Genomic DNA, 19,641 nt, shown 5'->3' on the forward strand with positions numbered 1-19,641 from the left:
CCTCTTTGAGAGTTCTGTGGAGAAGGTAAACATCTAGGATATACTTATGCTAGAAGGTATTTTTTGTTTATCTGAAATTCAAATTGAACTGGGCCTTCCGTGTTTTATCTCACACCCCTACTTAGTGAGGTATACATTTCCTCATTCGTACTGCCTGTGAACCACACACATCTCAATAATCGAGGAATGTGTGGGAAGTCACAATAACTAACAATTCCTGAGTACACCTACTATGTGCCAGGCCCCATGCTAAGTGGTGCAGGGGGATATTTCACATGCTTTTCACAAGCACGCTAGGAGGCAGGCACTAGTATTCTTCCTGTTTTAAAGACGAGGAAACTGAGGCTCAGAGAGACTAAATAACTTGCTCAGGGTCACCCAGATAGCCATTGGCAGTCTGAACTCTGGCAGTCTGACTGCAAAGCCCATGCACTTGCCCACCTCACCGGACATGGTGGCAGCAGCAAGCAAGGGGTAGATACACTGAGTCCCCAGAAAGTGTAAGAGACAGCGGGAGCATAGGGGATGACAGGGGCGGGCCCTGAGGGAGGCCTTGAAGCAGCAGTTGACGTTAGACCAGGGGCCTTTATTTAAGCTAGGAGAGGGTGGCCCTAACCCTAGGCAGATGCAGCCCCACACCAGGACTGGCAGTTTGGTTAGAAGAGCACCAGATGGATTTCAGTCCCCACTGGAGCCTTAGCCAGGGGCCCTTGTACAGCGGACAACCTGCATAGCTGTACAGAGCAGCCTGAGTTAGACGGCAGAAGGAGGGCCAGTGCAGAGGCAAGGATGCAGACAGGGTGCTTAGAGGACAGTGAGGGGCCAGTCACTAAAGCACGTCTGCACGGGGTACGTGGTGCTCTGAAGTCACTTTAGAGAGACAGGCGGGGGAGAGATTGCTGAAGGCCTGAAATGACAACAAGAGTCTTGAGTGGATCTGGGAGGTGGCATGGCAACATGACATCGACGAATTCTGAATGGAAAAATGACCCTCAGAAAGTGTGTGTGTCAGAAATCTTCAACACACAGGGGTCTCTGCTCCATCAAGCAGGCAGCATAGGGTAGAGGGAGGATGGGGGCACGATAGCTAATGTGACAGCAGCCTATTTAAAAGACAGGAGAAGGTGGGCTTCCCTGGTGGTGAAGTGGTTGAGAGTCCGCCTGCCGATGCAGGGGACGCGGGTTCGTGCCCCGGTCCGGGAAGATCCCACATGCCGTGGAGCGGCTGGGCCCGTGAGCCATGGCCGCTGAGCCTGCGCGTCCGGAGCCTGTGCTCCGCAACGGGAGAGGCCACAACAGTGAGAGGTCCACGTAGCACAAAAAAAAAAAAAAAAAAAAAAAGACAGGAGAAGGGACTTCCCTGATGGTCCAGTTCTTAAGACTCCACACTTCCACTGCAGAGAGTCCGGTTTCGATCCCTGGTCAGGGAAGGAAGATCCCCGCGGCGAAGCCAAAAAATTAAAAAATTAAAAATAAAAGACATGAGAAAAGGAAACTCAACAGACTGGAAAAGGGGACAAGGAGTGGGGAACAGAAAACACAAAAGAGGGAAAGTGAGTGAGAAGGTGAATTTCTTCCACTTTGCATTTCCCCAAGTGTGTCCGTCAAGGAAGAGTTGACCTGTTCTGATTTTTCTTTTCCTGAGAGTTGGAAAGAGCACAGCACAGTTTGCTTTCCGCAAGGCATCCGGTTGCATTTTTCATGATTTCCTAGAGAATAAAATGAAGAAAGAGGGACTTCCCTGGTGGTGCAGTGGTTAAGAATCTGCCTGCCAATGCAGGCGACACGGGTTCGAGCCCTGGTCCGGGAAGATCCCACATGCCGCAGAGCAACTAAGCCCGTGCGCCACAACTACTGAGCCTGTGCTCTAGAGCCCGTGAGCCACAACTACTGAGCCCATGTGCCACAACTACTGAAGCCCAGGCACCTAGAGTCCGGGCTCCACAACAAGAGAAGCCACCTCAGTGAGAAGCCCATGCACCAGAACGAAGACCCAATACAGCCAAAAATAAATAAATAATTTTTTTTAAAAAAATGAAGAAAGACAGGTCGAGTGATAACTACCAGAACTGGCGGGTTTGGAGTTGATACGCAAAAAATAGTTTAAGACGTTAACGTCAACCTGGAGGGAGTTTTTAGGTAAGGAAACTGAGTTCACAGGTAACCAATTTGTTTATCACCACACAACTGGTGAATGAAGGAGTCAGAGTTCAAATCCAACTCTGCTTGACTCCAAAGCCCGTGTTCCATTTATTATGGAATAAAGACCAAAAAGGCATTAAGTTTGCTTATGAAAAAAAGAGTTGGAAGAGAAAAGCAGAGGGAAGGAATACAATAATTTTTAGTCTGAATGTTGCCCTAAGAAGAAAAAAAAATTGAATATAAGAAGATGATGCTCACAAGTCCCAAATTCTTATGTCTAAGCTTTCAGACTGAAAATTATCGTGAGACATTTTGGTTCCATATAACCAATTCACCAAGCTCTTAGTCTATTCCTTCCAAGTCCACCCTCCCTACGGCACCCCTCCCCCCCGCCACGCCCATTCTCTATCATCGCAATATGTTAGGGAAAGACCACACCAACTTTCTGGGTCACTTCTGACTTTGAGAATCCAAGATTTAGGGCCCTACTTGATCAAAACTGGCAATTAAAAAAAGAGAACTGCTTTAAACAAGGCTAATACAGGTGTTCCTCAGTTCAAGCAAACTCCAATTAAGACCTACATTTCCAAAAAGTAAGAATGTGACAGTTATTCATTTGATGGAAGCAATTCACAATATCCTCCGTTCTATTGGCAGCCTTTTAGTACCTTTATGGGGTGACTTGTTCAAGAAAAATGTAATTACCTCCAATTTCTCAGCAACAGACTTATCAAATGAAGGAAGGTACGCTGTCATACGGTTCACGTCCACTTTTGCAAGCTTTTGAGACCCGTGAGCTAAAAAAATGATCCGCATTCCAATAATAAATGGGGGCTGGGGAATATAAGTAAAAGTGACAAGAAGATGAAAGTAGCTGTGGTCATGCAGTCATTCACTCTACCCTTTTGTGCTTTGGTAAAGTTAAGGGAGCACAGAGCACAGATGGTGAGGGAAAGGGATGGGGGGGCGGGTGCTGTGAGTGTTTGTGAATGATGTTACAACCCTGGTGACGACAGAGCAGGAAGATGGAGGCTTTCAAATACGTGATAAATGAGCCAAGCTTTCAGAGCCCAAATCAATAAAAACAAACACGAAGCGAACAGAAGGGCAGAAGGAAAAGAGAGGGCACCATAAAATCCCAGTGATGTATTCTAGGGGAAATCAGGATGTGAATAGAAAATGAGAAGGGAAAAAAAGGGAGACTGGAGATGTGTAAAATGTCTGTCTGTCTTTCTGTCTCGTTCTTGGCTTCCACTCACATCCACCACCACTCCTCTTGCCCTTCTTGTAGGGCTCATGAAGTAATTTCTGATTTTAGCTGGGTATTTTTTTAAATTAATTTATTTTTTTTATTATTTATTTTTGGCTGCATTGGTTCTTCGTTGCTGTGCGTGGGTTTTCTCTAGTTGTGGCGCACGGGCTTCTCATTGTGGTGGCTTCTCTTCTTGTGGAGCATGGGCTCTAGGTGCGCGGGTTTCAGTAGTTGTGGCTCTCGGGCTCTAGAGCATTGGCAGGCGGATTCTTAACCACTGCACCACCAGGGAAGCCCCATAGCTGGGTATTTTTAATGCTTCATTCCTGGTTGGGTTTTGCCAGCAGGATTCCTGGTGTTTCTGTCGACAATTGTTACAGTTTTAGGAAACCATCAGGATAAAATGAGAAAGTGGCAAGTCTTGCAGCAGAGTGGGGCTAGAGGTAACATCTCCGGGTCATGGGCTCTTTCTGTTTCATTTTTGTTGTTGTTGTTTTAGATTGATGTTTTCATGGGGTTATTTGAATAAGAAAAGTGTAGAAGGTATTTAAACAGGAACATTTTAGATACACTTTTTCTAACTATATAGATCCATGGTAAATTACTAATGTTTTGAAGAGAAAGAAAAAGAAGTTGAAAACAGCAGAACACATTGTGGGGAAAGTGGATGGTGGGAAAGGTTAGACAACCATGATATCACAAGAGAGAAAGAGGCAAGGAGAGAGAGGGAGAGGAACAGAAAGGAAAGGAAAAGAGAACAGCTGCTTGTAAGTTTATTAATTGAGATTGTTTCCACATCTGCAGTTGCCTTAAAGCATGATTGCTTGGTGTGAGGTCCGCCAGATTTATTGGAGTCTTTGCCTCTTTGACCAAGGAGCAATGGGCTTGAATTTTGCAGGTATGTGAGAATTGCTCCCATTGGCCGATGGACAGCAGCCCAGGAAGGTTCAGGCGGCCCTAAGTGAGTTAGCAATTATCCTGAACTAGTGCAGGACTTGCATTATTTTGCTAGGACCGAGAAGAGAGAGCATGTACCCTAAACTCACCTCATTTTCTCATTCATAAAATGTGAGTGATAATAATAATAATAATGCGTGTTGCAAGGGGTGGCCGTTTGTGAAGCCCTTGGCACGTGATAGACCATGGCGATAAATGGAACTTAGTCTTTGCGGGTTCTTGTTCCTAGCCATCGGTGAGGCACGTTCCATGTGCTCTCCCTACATGACTGTCCTGGAGCTTCCTGTTTAAAGATAGCAACGCAGTGACCGAGCTCTGGGCCCACGGCAGGGTTTAGAAGCCGAATCAGTTTTGTGTTTCTCAACCTTCCATTTCCCCACTTCCCTCTGGTTAGTGCTATCTTTTCTCTTTAGTTACTGGCTTGTCTTGATTACAAGCGTTGTACCTTCTGGTGACATTGCAGCCAGGGCCCCCTAGTAAGTAGGGAGAAGCTAACACTTGCCCAGGGTAAATGGGGGAAAATGGGGCCTTGAAAAGCTGAAAAGGAGTATATGCTTGAATTTAGAGTTTTGAAATTCTTTACGAGAAAGAACGGTAGATAGCTGAGAGGCAAAAATGCTCTGGAGAAAGACACGCCAAACTGTTGGTCCCCAATGATGAGCCATGCCTTCTACATCTTCTTCCCAAAACACTGTGGGGTGAGGATTATTTTCTCCAGTCTTGATGAGAAAACCATGGCACGGAGAATTTGTTTACCCAGCTACCAGGCCGGCAACAGACTTGAGATGTGAAACCAGGTCACTGTTACTGGCAGCCTCACCTTGCAGAGACCGGCACATTAGGAAAACACGAATAGAATTTGCTTGAGTTTGAAAGAACTTCCACATTTTGCTTCAAGAAAGATTTTTCTTACAAAAAGTGTGAAGACGAATGAGATTTTATATGATGTGCTTTGAACTTAAAAAGAAAGTTATGTTTTATAAACCAAACTGGTGTCGATGAAAGAAAAGTAAGGTGATCGATACTCAGAAGAAGGAAGAGCAAATGACCCTTTATCTGGGCATCACTCAATGTACGAGGCAGGGGAGGGGAGCGACTTGCACAGGGACCATCTCCTGATTTGTCTCCTCCCTCTTCTACTTCCTTCCCCTTGCCATCCCTCCCCCCTCCACACACACACACACAACACAAAACCTTAAGTAGGAAAAGAGGAGCTAATTTTAAAAGAGGAAAAAGCATCCTTGAGACCAATGAAATCTCCATAATCCACAGTGACAGACGGGGACCAGCGGAAGAGCAATTTGATTAAATAAGGATATCGGGGACTTAGAGGGACTCTCCGGTTGTGTCACGTTTGTCTGTTAGTCTTTGAAATATATTTCTTTGGCTTCCAAACCTGGAAACCTAGTGCCTTCTAGCTGGGGAGATGTTCCCATTTGGAAAATAGGAAAAAATCTCAGGGCAAAGCCAAGGGGTCCAGGCAGGGCTGGGTTCCCAGGTTGGACTGAACCTAAGAGGCTGGCAGAGGGTCTGCAGGAGGTGCTGGCAGAGAGAGGCATTAGAAGGTCAGGGTGGGTACCGCCAGCCTTGCAGTGCGTGGTTATGGGCTGAGCCTGAGGCCATTGCAGACAGCACGCCTCCCCTACCCATGTTTCCTATCCCACTGCCTGCTGCCCATGAGTTAACCTGTCATCAGAGACCGCTCTGTTGCCACTTTCTGCACTGAAGCAGCTAGAGGATGCATTGTTCGGTGCGGAACACACCTGCGTGGGAGATGGAGGGCTCCCTGAAGGCTTCCGTTCATCGGCCACTTCCTAGCGGCTTCAGGACTGGCGTCAGCAGATCGGCAGCCGAGGAATTATTGTCCTCGGACAAGCTTCAAAGGGCCCCTCTAGTTCCGTGTGTTCACCCCTGCTGGTCACGCCAGGGGATTTATGCTTTCCTGGGGCTTATGAGGGGGAAATAATGAGTCACCCGGGGACAAGAGGAAAATAAGAATGTCCCATGGGCACAAAATCATTTAAAATGGAGGCTTTTAGAGGGTACAGTACAAAGATCTCAGCCAACTAGCCAGAAATGGTTTGCGGAGTATGTTTTGCTTGTCTTGGCTCACTCTGGTTGCAATAAAAATCAGAAATGTTTATATCCCACGGAGAGAGTACCTATGGAAACAGGCCAGGTCCTCCCGAGAAGGCCCCTGAGATCCTAAACCCAAAAAGAAATGGTCCTGCCTCTCTGACTTGGGAGATCCAGATAAGCATAGGAGTTGTTGGTTGTAAATCTTTTAAAGGAGAAGCCCATGGTGGCCGCTCCCAAGTTCACGGCTATCTGCAAGCTTGGTTGTAGCCGCCATGATTCCAACTCCCACTTCACCCTCCACACCTGGCCTCAGATCCAAGTCTCCAGAGAAACCAGAAGGAGGATCTTACTAGAATAGGACTGGAGGCTCTCTATTTTAAGGGCCCCAGAGGATGATTAGAAGTAATTCAAGAGCAGGCACAACAAAGGAATCTGTAAGCCTTGTGAGACATCCAGAGAAGGTTAACGTTTCCAACATGGCCAGCTAATGAAAGAGGTAGCCTGTAAGCGAGGTTCTGCTGGTTTCGAATAGAGCCAAAATGTTGTCGTTTGAGAGCGCAAAGGGAGGAGAGGCCAGCCCTTGGTCACTTGGCCATGCGCAGCCTTTTTCTTTTCTTTCTTGTTTTTTTTCACTTTCTTTTCCAGAATAGATTGGTTTAGGTCTCTAGAAAAATATTTCAGCAGAGGCTAACAGGTGAGTTACAGGTAATTGTCCATCCTATGCTTACAGATTTTCAAGAAGAGCAATCTATGACCTTTCTTGGTTTCCTGCTCTGTCCAATGCCCAGTAAGAGGTGATAAAGCAGAAAGGCCCTAACCACAGCTGTAAGGTTCAGATAAAAGAAAAACACACAGTAGGGATTTCAACACAAATCATAAACCTAGACTCAAAGTAGCAGAGAGGGACTGGTCACTTTGAGATGAAAGGGGACCAACTTTCCAGGGAGCTCAGAGAGAATTTAAGCATCAGAAAATGTGTAGGAGCAGATGTCTTCCAATTTTTATCCATCAAAGCAATTCTGTATTTTATGGGTTTGAGACTCTTTGAAACGTTAAAGTTTATATGCCTTAAAACGCACCAGAGAGAAAGAAGACAGTCGCCAAACTGTTTGGAGAGAGGTTGCGGGGACTCGAGATGCACAGAAAAGTTACGAGATGGAATCCACTGTTTGGGACGCACCATTGCCCTCTATTGGATTAAATAAATCAGACCTTTAGCGTGGGTGCCTGCTTCATTATCTCTGGCTGAGTTTGCCCAGAAGTCAGGGCACCTTTGAATGGGAAATTAATCCATCCTTGTAAACGGGTCCTCCGGTCAGCTGCCCCTTCCCTGAGGAAATCAATTACAGTTGCAACTCTGACGGCAGGCCATTTATCATGTTTCCAGTCACTCAACAAGCATTTGCTAGGTGCCTAAGCACTGGTGAGGTATCGTAGGGCATCTACGAAGAAATAACAACCGTTACTACCATTTACTGGATGCCTACTGTGCGCCAGGGTCTTTCTACACATCTACACACAGGATCCCTGTGAAGTAAGGGTGGCTACTTCCGGGTTAGGGATGAAGAAACTTTGATACTTGGGAAGTAAATGCCACCTCTGAGGTTCAAATCCAGGTCCAGCTACTCCTAAGACCCCAAGAAGTTTACAGACTATCAGGGGAGATAGATAGAATATTGATAAAAACGTCTATACCAGGAGTCCGTAAACTACGGCCAGTAGGTCAAATTTGACTCATCACGTATTTTTGGCCACAAGCTAAGATGGTTATTACTCTTTCTGAATGGTGGGGAAAAATCAGAATAATAATATCTTGTGGCATGTAAAAATTATATGAAATTCAAGTCTCAGTGAGCGTAAATAACATTGTATCAGAACCCAGCTCTGCCTGTTCATTGACTGTTCTCTCAGGCTGGCTTCTGGAAAACGGCACGATGCGTGGTCATGGCAGAAACCGTACAGCTCGCGGAGCCGAAAACCCTTTCTCTCTGGCCCTTTACAGAACTCCTACTCTATATTCTGAGGGGTGATGTTATATATCAGTAGAAGAGGTTTTTAGAAAGCATTTGGGGGTTAAGAAAAGGGGGAACTAATATTTAACCCACGGTGAGAGAGGTAGATACACAGGTGCGCTCCGTTTTAAGACTCAGTGCACGAAAACCCAGCCTTTCAAACAGATCAATTAAAAGATAGCTATTTGCATAACAAATTTTCCTTTCCATTTTGTAAAGGGATTCACCACGGGGTTCCTTTGTAGAATGAGCCTCCATAATGCATGCTAATGATTCCATTTGCAAATACTCTCTTCATAATAACTCTCCAAGAACAGATCTATTGTGTACAGTGAGGTTTAGCGATCTATCATTTTTTCCTGGCACTGTGAGGTTTCGCACTTCTGAAAAGTCACTGAGCTGACCTTGTCAATTCAGAAGAGGAGGCACTGCCTTCCCACGGTCTCCAGGAGGGGCTTTGCCGATGAAAGGGTGCAGATTCCAAGCATGCACATTATGTGAACCTAGAGAGCTGGTATCATTTTACATTTTCAGCTAAGCTCCTCTTGGTCAGTGCAGCCAAAGTCCTAAAATGTAAACTCCTCACTATTCTATCAATCCATAAATCAATACAAATTATGTTGCTCGTGTCCTGATAAATAGGCTATAAGAAATACTTATCAAGAGCAGTTTCTCTTCTTGTTTCAAGACATAATCTTAACCACCTGACAACAGAAACTGGGGCAAGTCATATAATATTCAAATTAGGGCTCTCTCCAGCAAAACAGGAAGTGTTGTCGCGATTCAGCTTAGGACCTGGCTCCTTCTTTCCCTGGGTCCTGAGCCGGAATCTTCGGAACAGCTCCGTGCTGTTATGCAATCGCTCTTTTCCAGAGACAAGTAAAACGGGAACCTTCACTATTCATAGCCAAATTAGGAGGAACTGAAATCGTTCAAGAAGTTGCTTGCCTGGTACCATTTTGATGTTAACTCTGCGTTTCTTCTGAACATATCCCCTGACTCTGGCTTTCAAATGGAGGCTCTTTTAAACAGCTGTCTCCTAGCTTTTGTTTTCATCCTCCACGGTGACTTATATTTTAGAAGTACATAAGCATTCCTGGTATATAGCCTGACTCTTTTCCAGGTTTTTTGGCGGTACAAGAAGCTTAAATGGAAAGGCCAGGGCAGAGAAAATCGTGCTGAGGATGTCCTGTGTGGTGTCGTCCAGTGGTAGTCTGTGTCTCGGGGCTGCTGATGGGTATTCCGTACAATTTGTAAAAGCAGGAGAGTGAGAGAGATGCAGAGGACTGGTGAGAAGCAGAGCCAGGAGCCCTGCATGGCTCGGAGGCGGGATTCCTGAACAAAGGGTACCATCACTGAGGCCGGAATGAGGGGGGAGGCTGCTGGCAGGGGCCTGGCACCTGGATGCTGTCACTTCTCATTCACGCTCTATGGCAGGTAGCATTGCAGCCGTTTCTAAAGCTGATCACTGGAAGGGAAAACGCATTTAACCCATCTGTGAGGCTCTCTGAGGAGGTGTCTGTCTTCATCTTCCCCTGAGGTCAGCAGCATTGTAACTGCAAACAGCAGGAAGAAGGCTCCACCACATTCTTGAGTTCTTGGGACTGCTGACCTTTCTCTCTCATCTCCCCACTCTTTTCTCTCTTGGAATTGTTGCTACCATGTTTTATCTTCATCATTTATTTGTTTTCTTTTTCCAGTTGCAGTATGCAGTGGTGGTAGGTACCAAAGAAAATGGATAAGTACTGAATAAACTATGTTAGTTCTGTTTTCATTTTTCCCCTGGTGGTAATTTTTAACTTTTCAAAATTAAAACTAATGGATATAAAGGAATAGGATATAACTTTCCATGCATTTTTGTGATCAAACAGAAGACCAACCCCTGGGGCTGGCCCATTTACCATTCTCCGCTATTAGGGAAGCAGAGAATGATAAATTCAAGGGAAGAACTTGCAGAGCCCGGTGATTTGAATGAAAACAGAGCATCCCCCACTCCACCCTGAGCATCTCCCTCCCACCAAACAGCATCTGAACAGATTTCATTTCACAAACGGAAATGGGACGCAAACAGATTTTTTTCAACGTGATTTCACGAAGAGTGGGCCTGTTTAACTGGGTTTTCTGAGCCAGGATTAATATTACAAGCTGGGGAGCTCTGTGACACGCCTCTGTTGTTGGCTTTGCCACACCACCTGCTTCCTGGGGGAAGGCAGAGAAAAGTGCCACCGTTCAGAAGCAAGTTTACTTCTGCCTCAGCCCTTCTCACTGAATGACTTACAGCCAGCCTGGAGCTACATGTAATGTAGGAAAGATCTCCCAAGCTCAAGGTCATATCTAGAGCATGTGTTGGATATTTTTTTCCATCTCTAATGTATGTGACTTTCTAATATGTTTAGCATTTGCCCTCCCCTTGTCTCCATCCTGCTTATTAAGGTAAATTTGCATAGAAATGGGATCTTGGTTTTTAGGACTATTCACCTGACACTTGATCTCTTGATGTGACCAATGTCTGCTGCTGATACCATGTGGGTGACCCACAGAAGCCCATCTTCCTGCACACCAGAGGCAAGGCCTTAATTAGGGAGAGCTTTGCATGTTAAAGTAATGGGGTGAAGCAAGTCAGCAAAGGCATTTAGCTTTCACTCAGGAGGACAGAATACTTCTTCCTGTTGAGTGGGTCATCCTAGGTCACAAAAATTTTAATTTGCCTTAGACGGACAGATCTTGAAGAAAATACACAAAAAGTATATATATTTTGGGTTTGGAAATAAGTTTTGGCTGGTGATAAAGCTCAGACAGTGAGCTATGACATTTTCCTTTGGATCCTGAAATATTTTTTGCTTAATATCTATCTTTGGGATTGGTAATACTCACCTCTATAAATTGCCTTTGGAAGACCAAGCAAATGTGGAAAATCAGAGGAAGGCGCCCCTTGCCATCACCAGGGTTGCAGTCCGCTTTAATCCCCTGATCTCCGGGTGCCGCCCCCTCCCACGGGCAGCCACCTTCCTTATTTACCTAAATCTCGTCACTTGGGCAGAAATTCCCACTGAGAGGATAATTGTGGTCCCAGTTTCCTGGTCACTGAAAGTCAGTTAGGTTTGAGGGTTTCAGACTTAAGCAAATTTTGCAAAACATAAATGCCAAACAATAGCTCTCAAGACGGTGTCCTTGACAGTTAGCAGAGAACCAAAGAACTTGAGCGTCCTAGGGAATAAGCCTCAAAGTTCTTTTTTTTTAATTAATTAATTAATTTATTTTTGGCTGCGTTGGGTCTTTGTTTCTGTGCGAGAGCTTTCTCTAGTTGCGGTGAGCGGAGGCCACTCTTCATCGCGGTGCGCGGGCCTCTCACTGTCACAGGCTCAGTAATTGTGGCTCACGGGCCTAGTTGCTCCGCGGCACATGGGATCTTCACAGACTAGGGCTCGAACCCGTGTCCCCTGCATCGGCAGGCAGATTCTCAACCCCTGCGCCACCAGGGAAGCCCAAGCCTCAAATTGCAATGAGAAAAGTTTAGAGGAGGTGGGAGAAATCAGAAGAACATTTTTGTGGCTTTTGGCTAGGCTGCCTTTGCTGAGGCTAAATTCATTCCATAACGTTATTCTAAAACATAAATGCTCTGCTACTCAACTTTATCTTGTACAACATTTTGCATCTATTCTTTAATTTCATCTTACATCCTTATTCGTTGAACATTATGATTCCCATTTTACGAACGAGGAAACTGAGGCTCCAAGAGGTTTAGTACTCGCACAGATCACACAGCTGTTCACGGACACAACCAGGACTCTGCTCTCTTTCTATTACAACCCCGCCGCCTCCTAAAAAAACCAACCATATTTCATTTGTGGGCTGACTTACTTATCTTTACACAGGTCTCATGTGTTACTAGGAGGAGCCAATGTTTTAACTCAATTCAGAGGTATTAAAAGGCAAATTTCCAAAATGTCCTTGGCTTACGCAATAATAATAAAATAAGGAATCTGACTCATTTAGTCTCCCAATTCTAAAACCAGAATGCTTTCCACTCTCAAACCATGTAGAAGGCCGCTAAGTTCCCCACTGACCAATGCTGTCTAATTCTCTTAAATGATTCAGATGTAAAAGAGAAAATGGCATCTGTCTAATTAACACCGCCTGGCTAAATATAGCTGTCGAGGGACAGCCTTGGGATAGTGTTTACAGAACAGTCTTTCCAGGCCCCCAGGCCTCAAGTTAGAGATGATAGCAAGTCTTCTGTCCTTATCAACCGGAAACAGAGATGCCCCAGAAACGCTTACAGGCCAGGACAGCAAATGGGGATGAAAGGAGAAGGGGAAAGGCGGTGGCTGCCTTCATTTCCTGCTCCTGGCATCTGGGGATTCACAGAATGATGCCGGGAAGTGGATCCTAGCAGCTCGTGCAGCTCTTTCTGAAAACAAAAGCCCTCACTGTGTGCCTACGCCTTCCTCTCTGGCCTGGAGACCTTGGACCCTCTCCACCAACTGCTAAGACTGCCCTCCTCCTGGCAGAAAGGCACAATGACCACATTATTTCCCTTCCAGCTTCGCGTTACAACATGGAAGCCATTGCCAAGTTTGATTTCATGGCCTCAGGAGAGGATGAACTGAGCTTTCACGCTGGAGATGTTCTGAAGGTAGGTGGCGCGGGACCCGGGAGAGCCGGGGAGAGTTTAGGTTACTCCGGTTTAGCCACTGAGTTAATCTAACAATCCATCCTTTGTTTCTCAAGAAATACACACAGTTCCTTTCAAAATGTGAAGTTTGCCTCATTCAAAAGGGTTCCTTCTGAGCGCCTGTGCACCAGCTACCAGGCCGGGTGATGGAAATCCGATTGGCATAAGCCACCATCCTTGTCCTGAGATGCTCGTGGTCTGGAGGGGGAAACAAATCCATCCAAAGGGCTGTCAAAGATGGTCTTATCTGAGTGCCCAGGAGCACAGGTGAGGGGACAAGTGATCCCACCTTGAAAGATGGGGTTGTAGGAACGGGTGGCAACATCAGTTGTCAGGAAACACAATGAAGGTGATTCGGGCTTTTGGCTAAAGCTCAGAGGTGGGCGAGCCCAGGCAGAATTAGGTCAGCGTTGTGAGTTTCAGCACGGCTGGAACTTACAGGAGGAAGGTATGGATGGGGACACCTGGAAAGTCAGCTGGAGGAGATGCGGGTCAACAAAGGCCATGCACACCCACCACTCAGGGGTTCCTCACAACTTTTCTTTGCCCGCACTTGAGTTGTAGTGGTCACTTGCTGAACTGAAGAGGCCTTGGACTCCTCCCACATTTCATGCACCATGCTTACGGACTCTGCATCTTAGCCCCTGTTTTGTGCAAAATAGCATAGGAGTCCTTCAAGAGGCCACTGGGGAATCTCTGGCACCTATGTCCCCCTTCCTGGCCTCAGAGCACCTCGGATACCCCGATCCCCGGTCCTCAGCAACCCATATGGGCCTCCTGAGACTACCCAGTGGCACTGAGACCACCATTGTCTCTCCACGAAGATAAATGCTTGTTATGGAAAGAACACTATCATACGTGAGAGGGTGACTCGGACAGTGTCTGTGGAGCACAAACCAGGTGGAATGACGTGGTTTGGAATTTTAACCCCCCAATGTTTATCCCTCTGACTGCTCTCATCTTGCAAGATCTGGTAATGTGGCTGCCAAGAGTATGCCTTCCATGTTGGAACTTCTCAAGGTCAAAATATTGCTTGGGCTGCTGACCCAGGAAAAAGTGACCTTCACTTCCTTGGGATCTTACCAAGGTCACAGAGGGGTCTGCGACAAGGTGAGCAGTCCCTCCCTTCCTTGTGGGGTATTGTGACCATGTGATTATCTACCATTCTCCAGTGTTTTCACCCAAAAGAGAACCTCCCTGGGGGGTTGGGGGCAAGTCGCATCCCTCATCTCCCATTTCAGACAGAATCTACTATCTGGCTTAAAATTTCCCTATTCCCCAGAAAAGGAAAAAGGAAAAAAAAAAAAAAAAAAAAAAAACTTTCCTCAAATCTGCTTCTCTGTTCAGCTCCTAATTTCTTTCTTCTCCTCACTGCCAGCACTGGGAAGAATTCTCTATGCTGGGTGCCTCCACTCCCTCACTTCCTGTTCACGCCACTGGAACCCTCTGGAATCTGTCTTTTACCCCCAACGCTCCCTTAAAGTCCACTGGTGATCTCCTCATTGTGGAATGTAAGGACCCTACTAAACCCCTGTAGGATTAGACACTGCTAACGGCCCCTCTCCTGTATCTGAATGAAGCTCTGTCCCACACCTAAACACTGTTCTCTGCCCTGAATATTTTTCTTTTATCATATCTCCCAAGCAATCCCTTCTTCACTGGAGAGGAGTCTGGTGCAATAAAAAGGAGCATGGACTTTGGAGCCAGATAAATCTGAGTTTGAGTCCCAGCCCATTAGCTGTGTGGCCTTGGGTCAGTCACTTTCCCCCTCTGAGCTTCAGTGTCTTCATCTATAAGTGGAGGCCATGCCTATCTTGCAGGGTTATAGAAAGGATTAGGGGTAATGGTCCCAGCCCAAATTGGATGCTCAATAAATGATCACTGTATTGTCAATATCACCCAATTCCTGCTGCCTCTGACTGTTCAGACTATTACTGTGTTCCCTTGACTGACCTCATTGCCTCCCGTCTCTTCCTCCTTCATTCTACGTACCAGTCCCAGAAGGATCTTTCCAGAAGATAAATCAGATCACATTACTTCCTTACTCAGAAGCGTTCAGTGGTTCCCCATGACCAGTTGATGGAAATCTAAGCCATCTGGCCCCAGCCTACTGCCCAACCTCATCATGCTCGCGTGCAAGAACATGTACACATACGTACACATATACTTACGTACATACACACGTGCGACACACACACACACACACACACACATCTTTGTGTGTGAAATGCCCCAGGTCACGCTGCAATATACAAACTCTCCTTCTTCAGGCTCTCCCCATATTCTGAATGCCCTTCTCCCACACACACATATTTGACCACCTCTACCGGGGAACCCTCACTAATCCTCCCCGCTCCTGACCACCCCGGTAGATTAAATACTCCCTCTTCAGCTCCTCCACAGCATTTCACACACTGCTCAAGGCACTCACACTCCCGCCTCACAGGACAGTTATTTACAAGCAGGCCGAGCTTCGGCCCTCTGCACCCTGAGTACCCACCTCTACTGCGGCCCTTGCCCCGTGCCGTCCTGATTGTCCGCGCACGTGGTGGCTGTTCCACTCCCCAGAGCTCTGCGCAGGTTGGGGCCGGGCCTGCCTCGGGGTCCAGAACAACAGAAAGATGATGAACATTCGATGAATGAGCGAATGGGTGATCCCCCCGCTGGTGTGAGAGCAGAACTTTGCCAGGTTCATCTTTGTATATTCCCAGCATCTAACACAAGTCATGGCCCCAGGTAGGGGCTCGGTACATATGTCTTGAATTGTTAACTGCGTTTCTGCACACTCATTTAGAATTCCATCAGAAAGCCAGACCCCTCCTTCTTTTCAAATTCTATCCACTGCAGCCACAGGGGTAAAGAGGAAAGGGGAGGGGGCTTGTCGGCTCAGCCTCACAGAAGGTCTGTATCATGGTGGTCCGTGGGCCTGCCTGTAGGTCTCCACGTACAACCCTCTCCTCCGGAGATGGCTAACAAGCCCCAGGATCCTGGAAATTGTTTTCTTTTCTTTTCTTTTTTTTTTGAAATTGTTTTCAAGGCTAGCTCTTAACTGCCCCAGCAATTCACTCATGGAATGTTCTTTCGTGTTTGGCCTTTAGCGCTAAAAGACTAAACAGACATTTTCATTAGAAGGTACACAAAATGTCTCGCTTACCATCAACCACCCCCTGCAGACTTTGAGTTCCCCGGGGGCGCAGGCCCCAGCTCGTTCATCTCTGTATTCCCGGCACCTAAGTACAAACAGCAGGTGCTCACTAGATGCTGATCCCAGAATGGTGAACAAGATGCTGGACACAAACTCTGGCCAAATGACTCGATCCCGTTTCTCCTGTGCGAGACACATTCCAAAAGTCAGGGGTTGGATGTTTCGTGTTCATATCAGCCGCTCTGGACCCGCAGCTGCACACAGCTCGCAACTTACTCTTCCCACTCGAATCTGCCGGTCGTTATGAAAAAATGTCTCTCGACCCAGGCCATCTCTATCTGCTTCTGTAATACGTCTAACACGACCCCGTTTCTTCCTACTAAAACAGCAACCGAAAAGCCCCCAGAGTTAGACCTACGTAATTAACTTCTTCAGCACTTCGGATTTCTGCTATGCCTCTAAGAGCTATAATTTCATCCAGTTTTAAAATTCACCCAACCGTACATTTTGTCTTCTTCCCACGTCTAACTTATTCTCAGGCCATGTAACCCAGAAAATGATTCCGGTAGGCAACGTTGTAAGAATTAAGTCACAGCAGAGCTAAGGGTGAAGCCTCATGCGTTTAGGCTGAACTCGCCCAGCTCTGCAAGACGGGGAAAGGAGATAGGGGGACGGAGGAGATGGAGAGATGAGAGGAAGAGGAAGTTTGGGCCCTGAGCCAACAACGGCAGGAGGAAAACACCTCCCCCCAAAGACTCTTCTTTGCAGAAAATGAGATCTTTTTAAAACCTTGCCTTCTATGCACCACAGAAAGCCAATAAATGCGCCTCTCTGGGAACGTGATCTCAGGCCGACCGAGCACCGGGTGGTGGGGAAAATGGCTGGCACCGTGGGACAATCTTCGGTTGCTAGAGGGGGTAGATGGGTATGAGCCACGATTACTAAAATTGCAGCCGGTTTGGGGTCAGAAAGCTCAGAGCGAAGTGTGGTTCTTACCGTGCAGCACCGATTTCCAAATGGCCTTTTACCTCATCCCTGCTCACCCTGCTACTTGACTGCTGCTACCCAAGCCGCACATAGCCTTCCCATGTGACGGGAGAAAGGAATTCCAGAGCCTTTACGCTTGGCGCAGAGTGAAATGCCCCCGTGTTCCTTATGTGCAGCCAGGCCCTGCTGCTGAGCTCCCTGGCTCCTCCTTTGACCTAGATTTCCCACCTTCCCCACAGGCCCCTTGCCACACGCGTACCCACATGCCCTTAGTGATGCCGACGGTCACATTTGATGTCAGAAACTATAGCGTTTTCTTTTCTCAGCAATTCTAGAACTCAAACATGGGACACACTTTTATTTCTTCAGAACACATGATTACCTTCAAAACATACACATATAACACTTTAAAGAACTTATAAACCCTTCCGTGTCCTTCAGAGCTGGAGTTCTCCCTCATAAGAATATCACATTTTACAGAATTATATTTAAAAACACAGCCTGTACTCTCTGAAGGACGTCCAGGTACCAGGGCGCGTTTGATCCTTGCATCAGCTCCGTGAGGCGCCGACCAGTTTTTATTGCCCCCATTTGGCAGATGGTATTTGACTCGCCTGAGGTCAGACAGCTAGTGACGGGACCAAGCTAGACCCCAGGCCTTCTCATCCCAGACTCAGGAGTGATATTAGAAATAGTTCAACCCTGCTTCTCAATTACTTAGCTCTCTTCAGCTCTCTTCCCATCTCTGGGAGGGAGAAACCAGAGGCTTCAAGTCCACCCACTTTTGGATGAATCGACTCCGAAATCTAGCTCCAGCCCCCACTTCTCCGCTGAGCCCCACACACATCTCCAACGCTCGCTAATCCTTCCTTCTCAGAGCGTCCCGGGGCAACTTGATTCCCGTACAGGCGACCTGAAGTCTGTGAGTTTTCCCTCAGACCTGCTCCTCCTCCTGTATTTTCTATTTTAGTAAAGGCATCGCCACCCACTCAGTCTCCCAAGCCAGAAATCCGGAGGCATCCCAGAATTCCCCTTCTCCCTAGGCTCTGCGAACAGTCAGGAAGTCCTGCCCGTTTGTGCTTCCTGATTCCTCTGAAATCTGTCCTCACCTGTTCTCAGGCCAGATCCCCTTCGTCTCTTGCCTAGATGGCTACACGCGTCTTCCTACACTTTCTCCCCTGACTTTACGCCCCAATCCATCTTCACGCTCTGATACAGCATGCCGTTCTTAACTCTGATTCTCCCTGTGCTATTTCCCTGCTGAAAAGCCTTTCATGGCTCCCCATACGTTTCAAGATAAAAATCCATGCTTTTCAACGTGGGCTGCAAGGCCCTGTGCCCCTGGTTTCCCCTCTCTTCTCCTGGAGTCACAATCTAAACTGTCCCCTGACCGAGATGTTTTGTCCCCAGAATGCACCTTCTTCCTCACTCCCCAGAAGTAGCTCTTTTGCCATCAGACTTCGCCTGGGTGGCTCCTTTCATTGCCTGGGCAACCCAGATGGCCTCTCCTCTGAGCAACCTTTCCTATCCATCTTCTGCTATCCTCTTTATTATTGTATGACATTTTCAGCTACAAGAAACAGAAACTAAAATTGGCTTAAACGACAACAGAAGATTTATAATTTCTCCTGCAAAGTCCAGAAGTAGGAGGGCTCCTGGGTGGCTAATTCAGCGGCTCCGTGACATCGCCAAGTTTCTTCCCATCTTTTTGTTCTGCCATCTTCATTTTGAATTATTGTTGAGTCTGCGTTACATATTTTAGAAACGTTCTCGGGGGGGGGGCAGATATTTGTCTTTTGATGGTAAAAGATTTTCTGAAATAACCAGAAGCCACATAGAGCCACGTCTGGAGGGTCAGACGAGTAATCAGGGCAGGTGATGACATTTGGGGTCGTGGTCGAGGTAAGACCCTACAGTAATGAGACAGAACTTCTGGTTTTGCCTATGATCTGGGTCTAAAAGCAAGTTTGGAAAAGGCATTCCAGGTATCTTGAGTTATGTCCAAACTCTTTGTGAAAACATGGAGTGTGAACACCAAGAGTTACTGTTTTCAAAGCTAGCCCCCCACTTGATGTTTACGTTTTAATCTGCTGGTGTGAAAAACGAAGAGCAAATTAAAATTAAAAGTTTCCTTGTTACCTGGCAGAGAAGGAGAAACTACCTGCCTAGATGAGGAGCTTAAAGTGCTAAGATCTGGGACACAAATCTCCCAAACAGAAGGAGAAAAGGGGTTCAGGGAAGCCCCTGAGCCCTGAGTCTGGGAGGTCAGGCCAGGTGCGGTCCTATGAGTGGGTGGCCCACGTGGACAGAAATAGCTTGGGGTCAAGGGAAGCCAAACTCCAAAGATAAGCCAGCCGCTCCCCACTCAAGCGGCTGTGTGGCTTCTTGGGCT

At 46.9% G+C, this 19,641-nt stretch overlaps 1 protein-coding gene across 1 annotated transcript in view; it reads left to right on the top strand.

Annotated features, from left to right (window-relative positions):
- The window catches only part of GRAP2 (GRB2 related adaptor protein 2), a 61,051-nt gene that overhangs the window by 30,012 nt on the left and 11,398 nt on the right, over positions 1–19,641 (top strand). Inside the window, exon 2 of the mRNA XM_060023968.1 lies at positions 12,987–13,078. Coding sequence (XP_059879951.1) covers positions 13,001–13,078 — 78 coding nt within the window. The 5' untranslated portion in view covers positions 12,987–13,000. The remainder of the gene's footprint in view (positions 1–12,986; positions 13,079–19,641) is intronic.

This window comes from Delphinus delphis, chromosome 11, assembly GCF_949987515.2.
Source record: "Delphinus delphis chromosome 11, mDelDel1.2, whole genome shotgun sequence".
Classification (NCBI taxonomy): domain Eukaryota; kingdom Metazoa; phylum Chordata; class Mammalia; order Artiodactyla; family Delphinidae; genus Delphinus; species Delphinus delphis.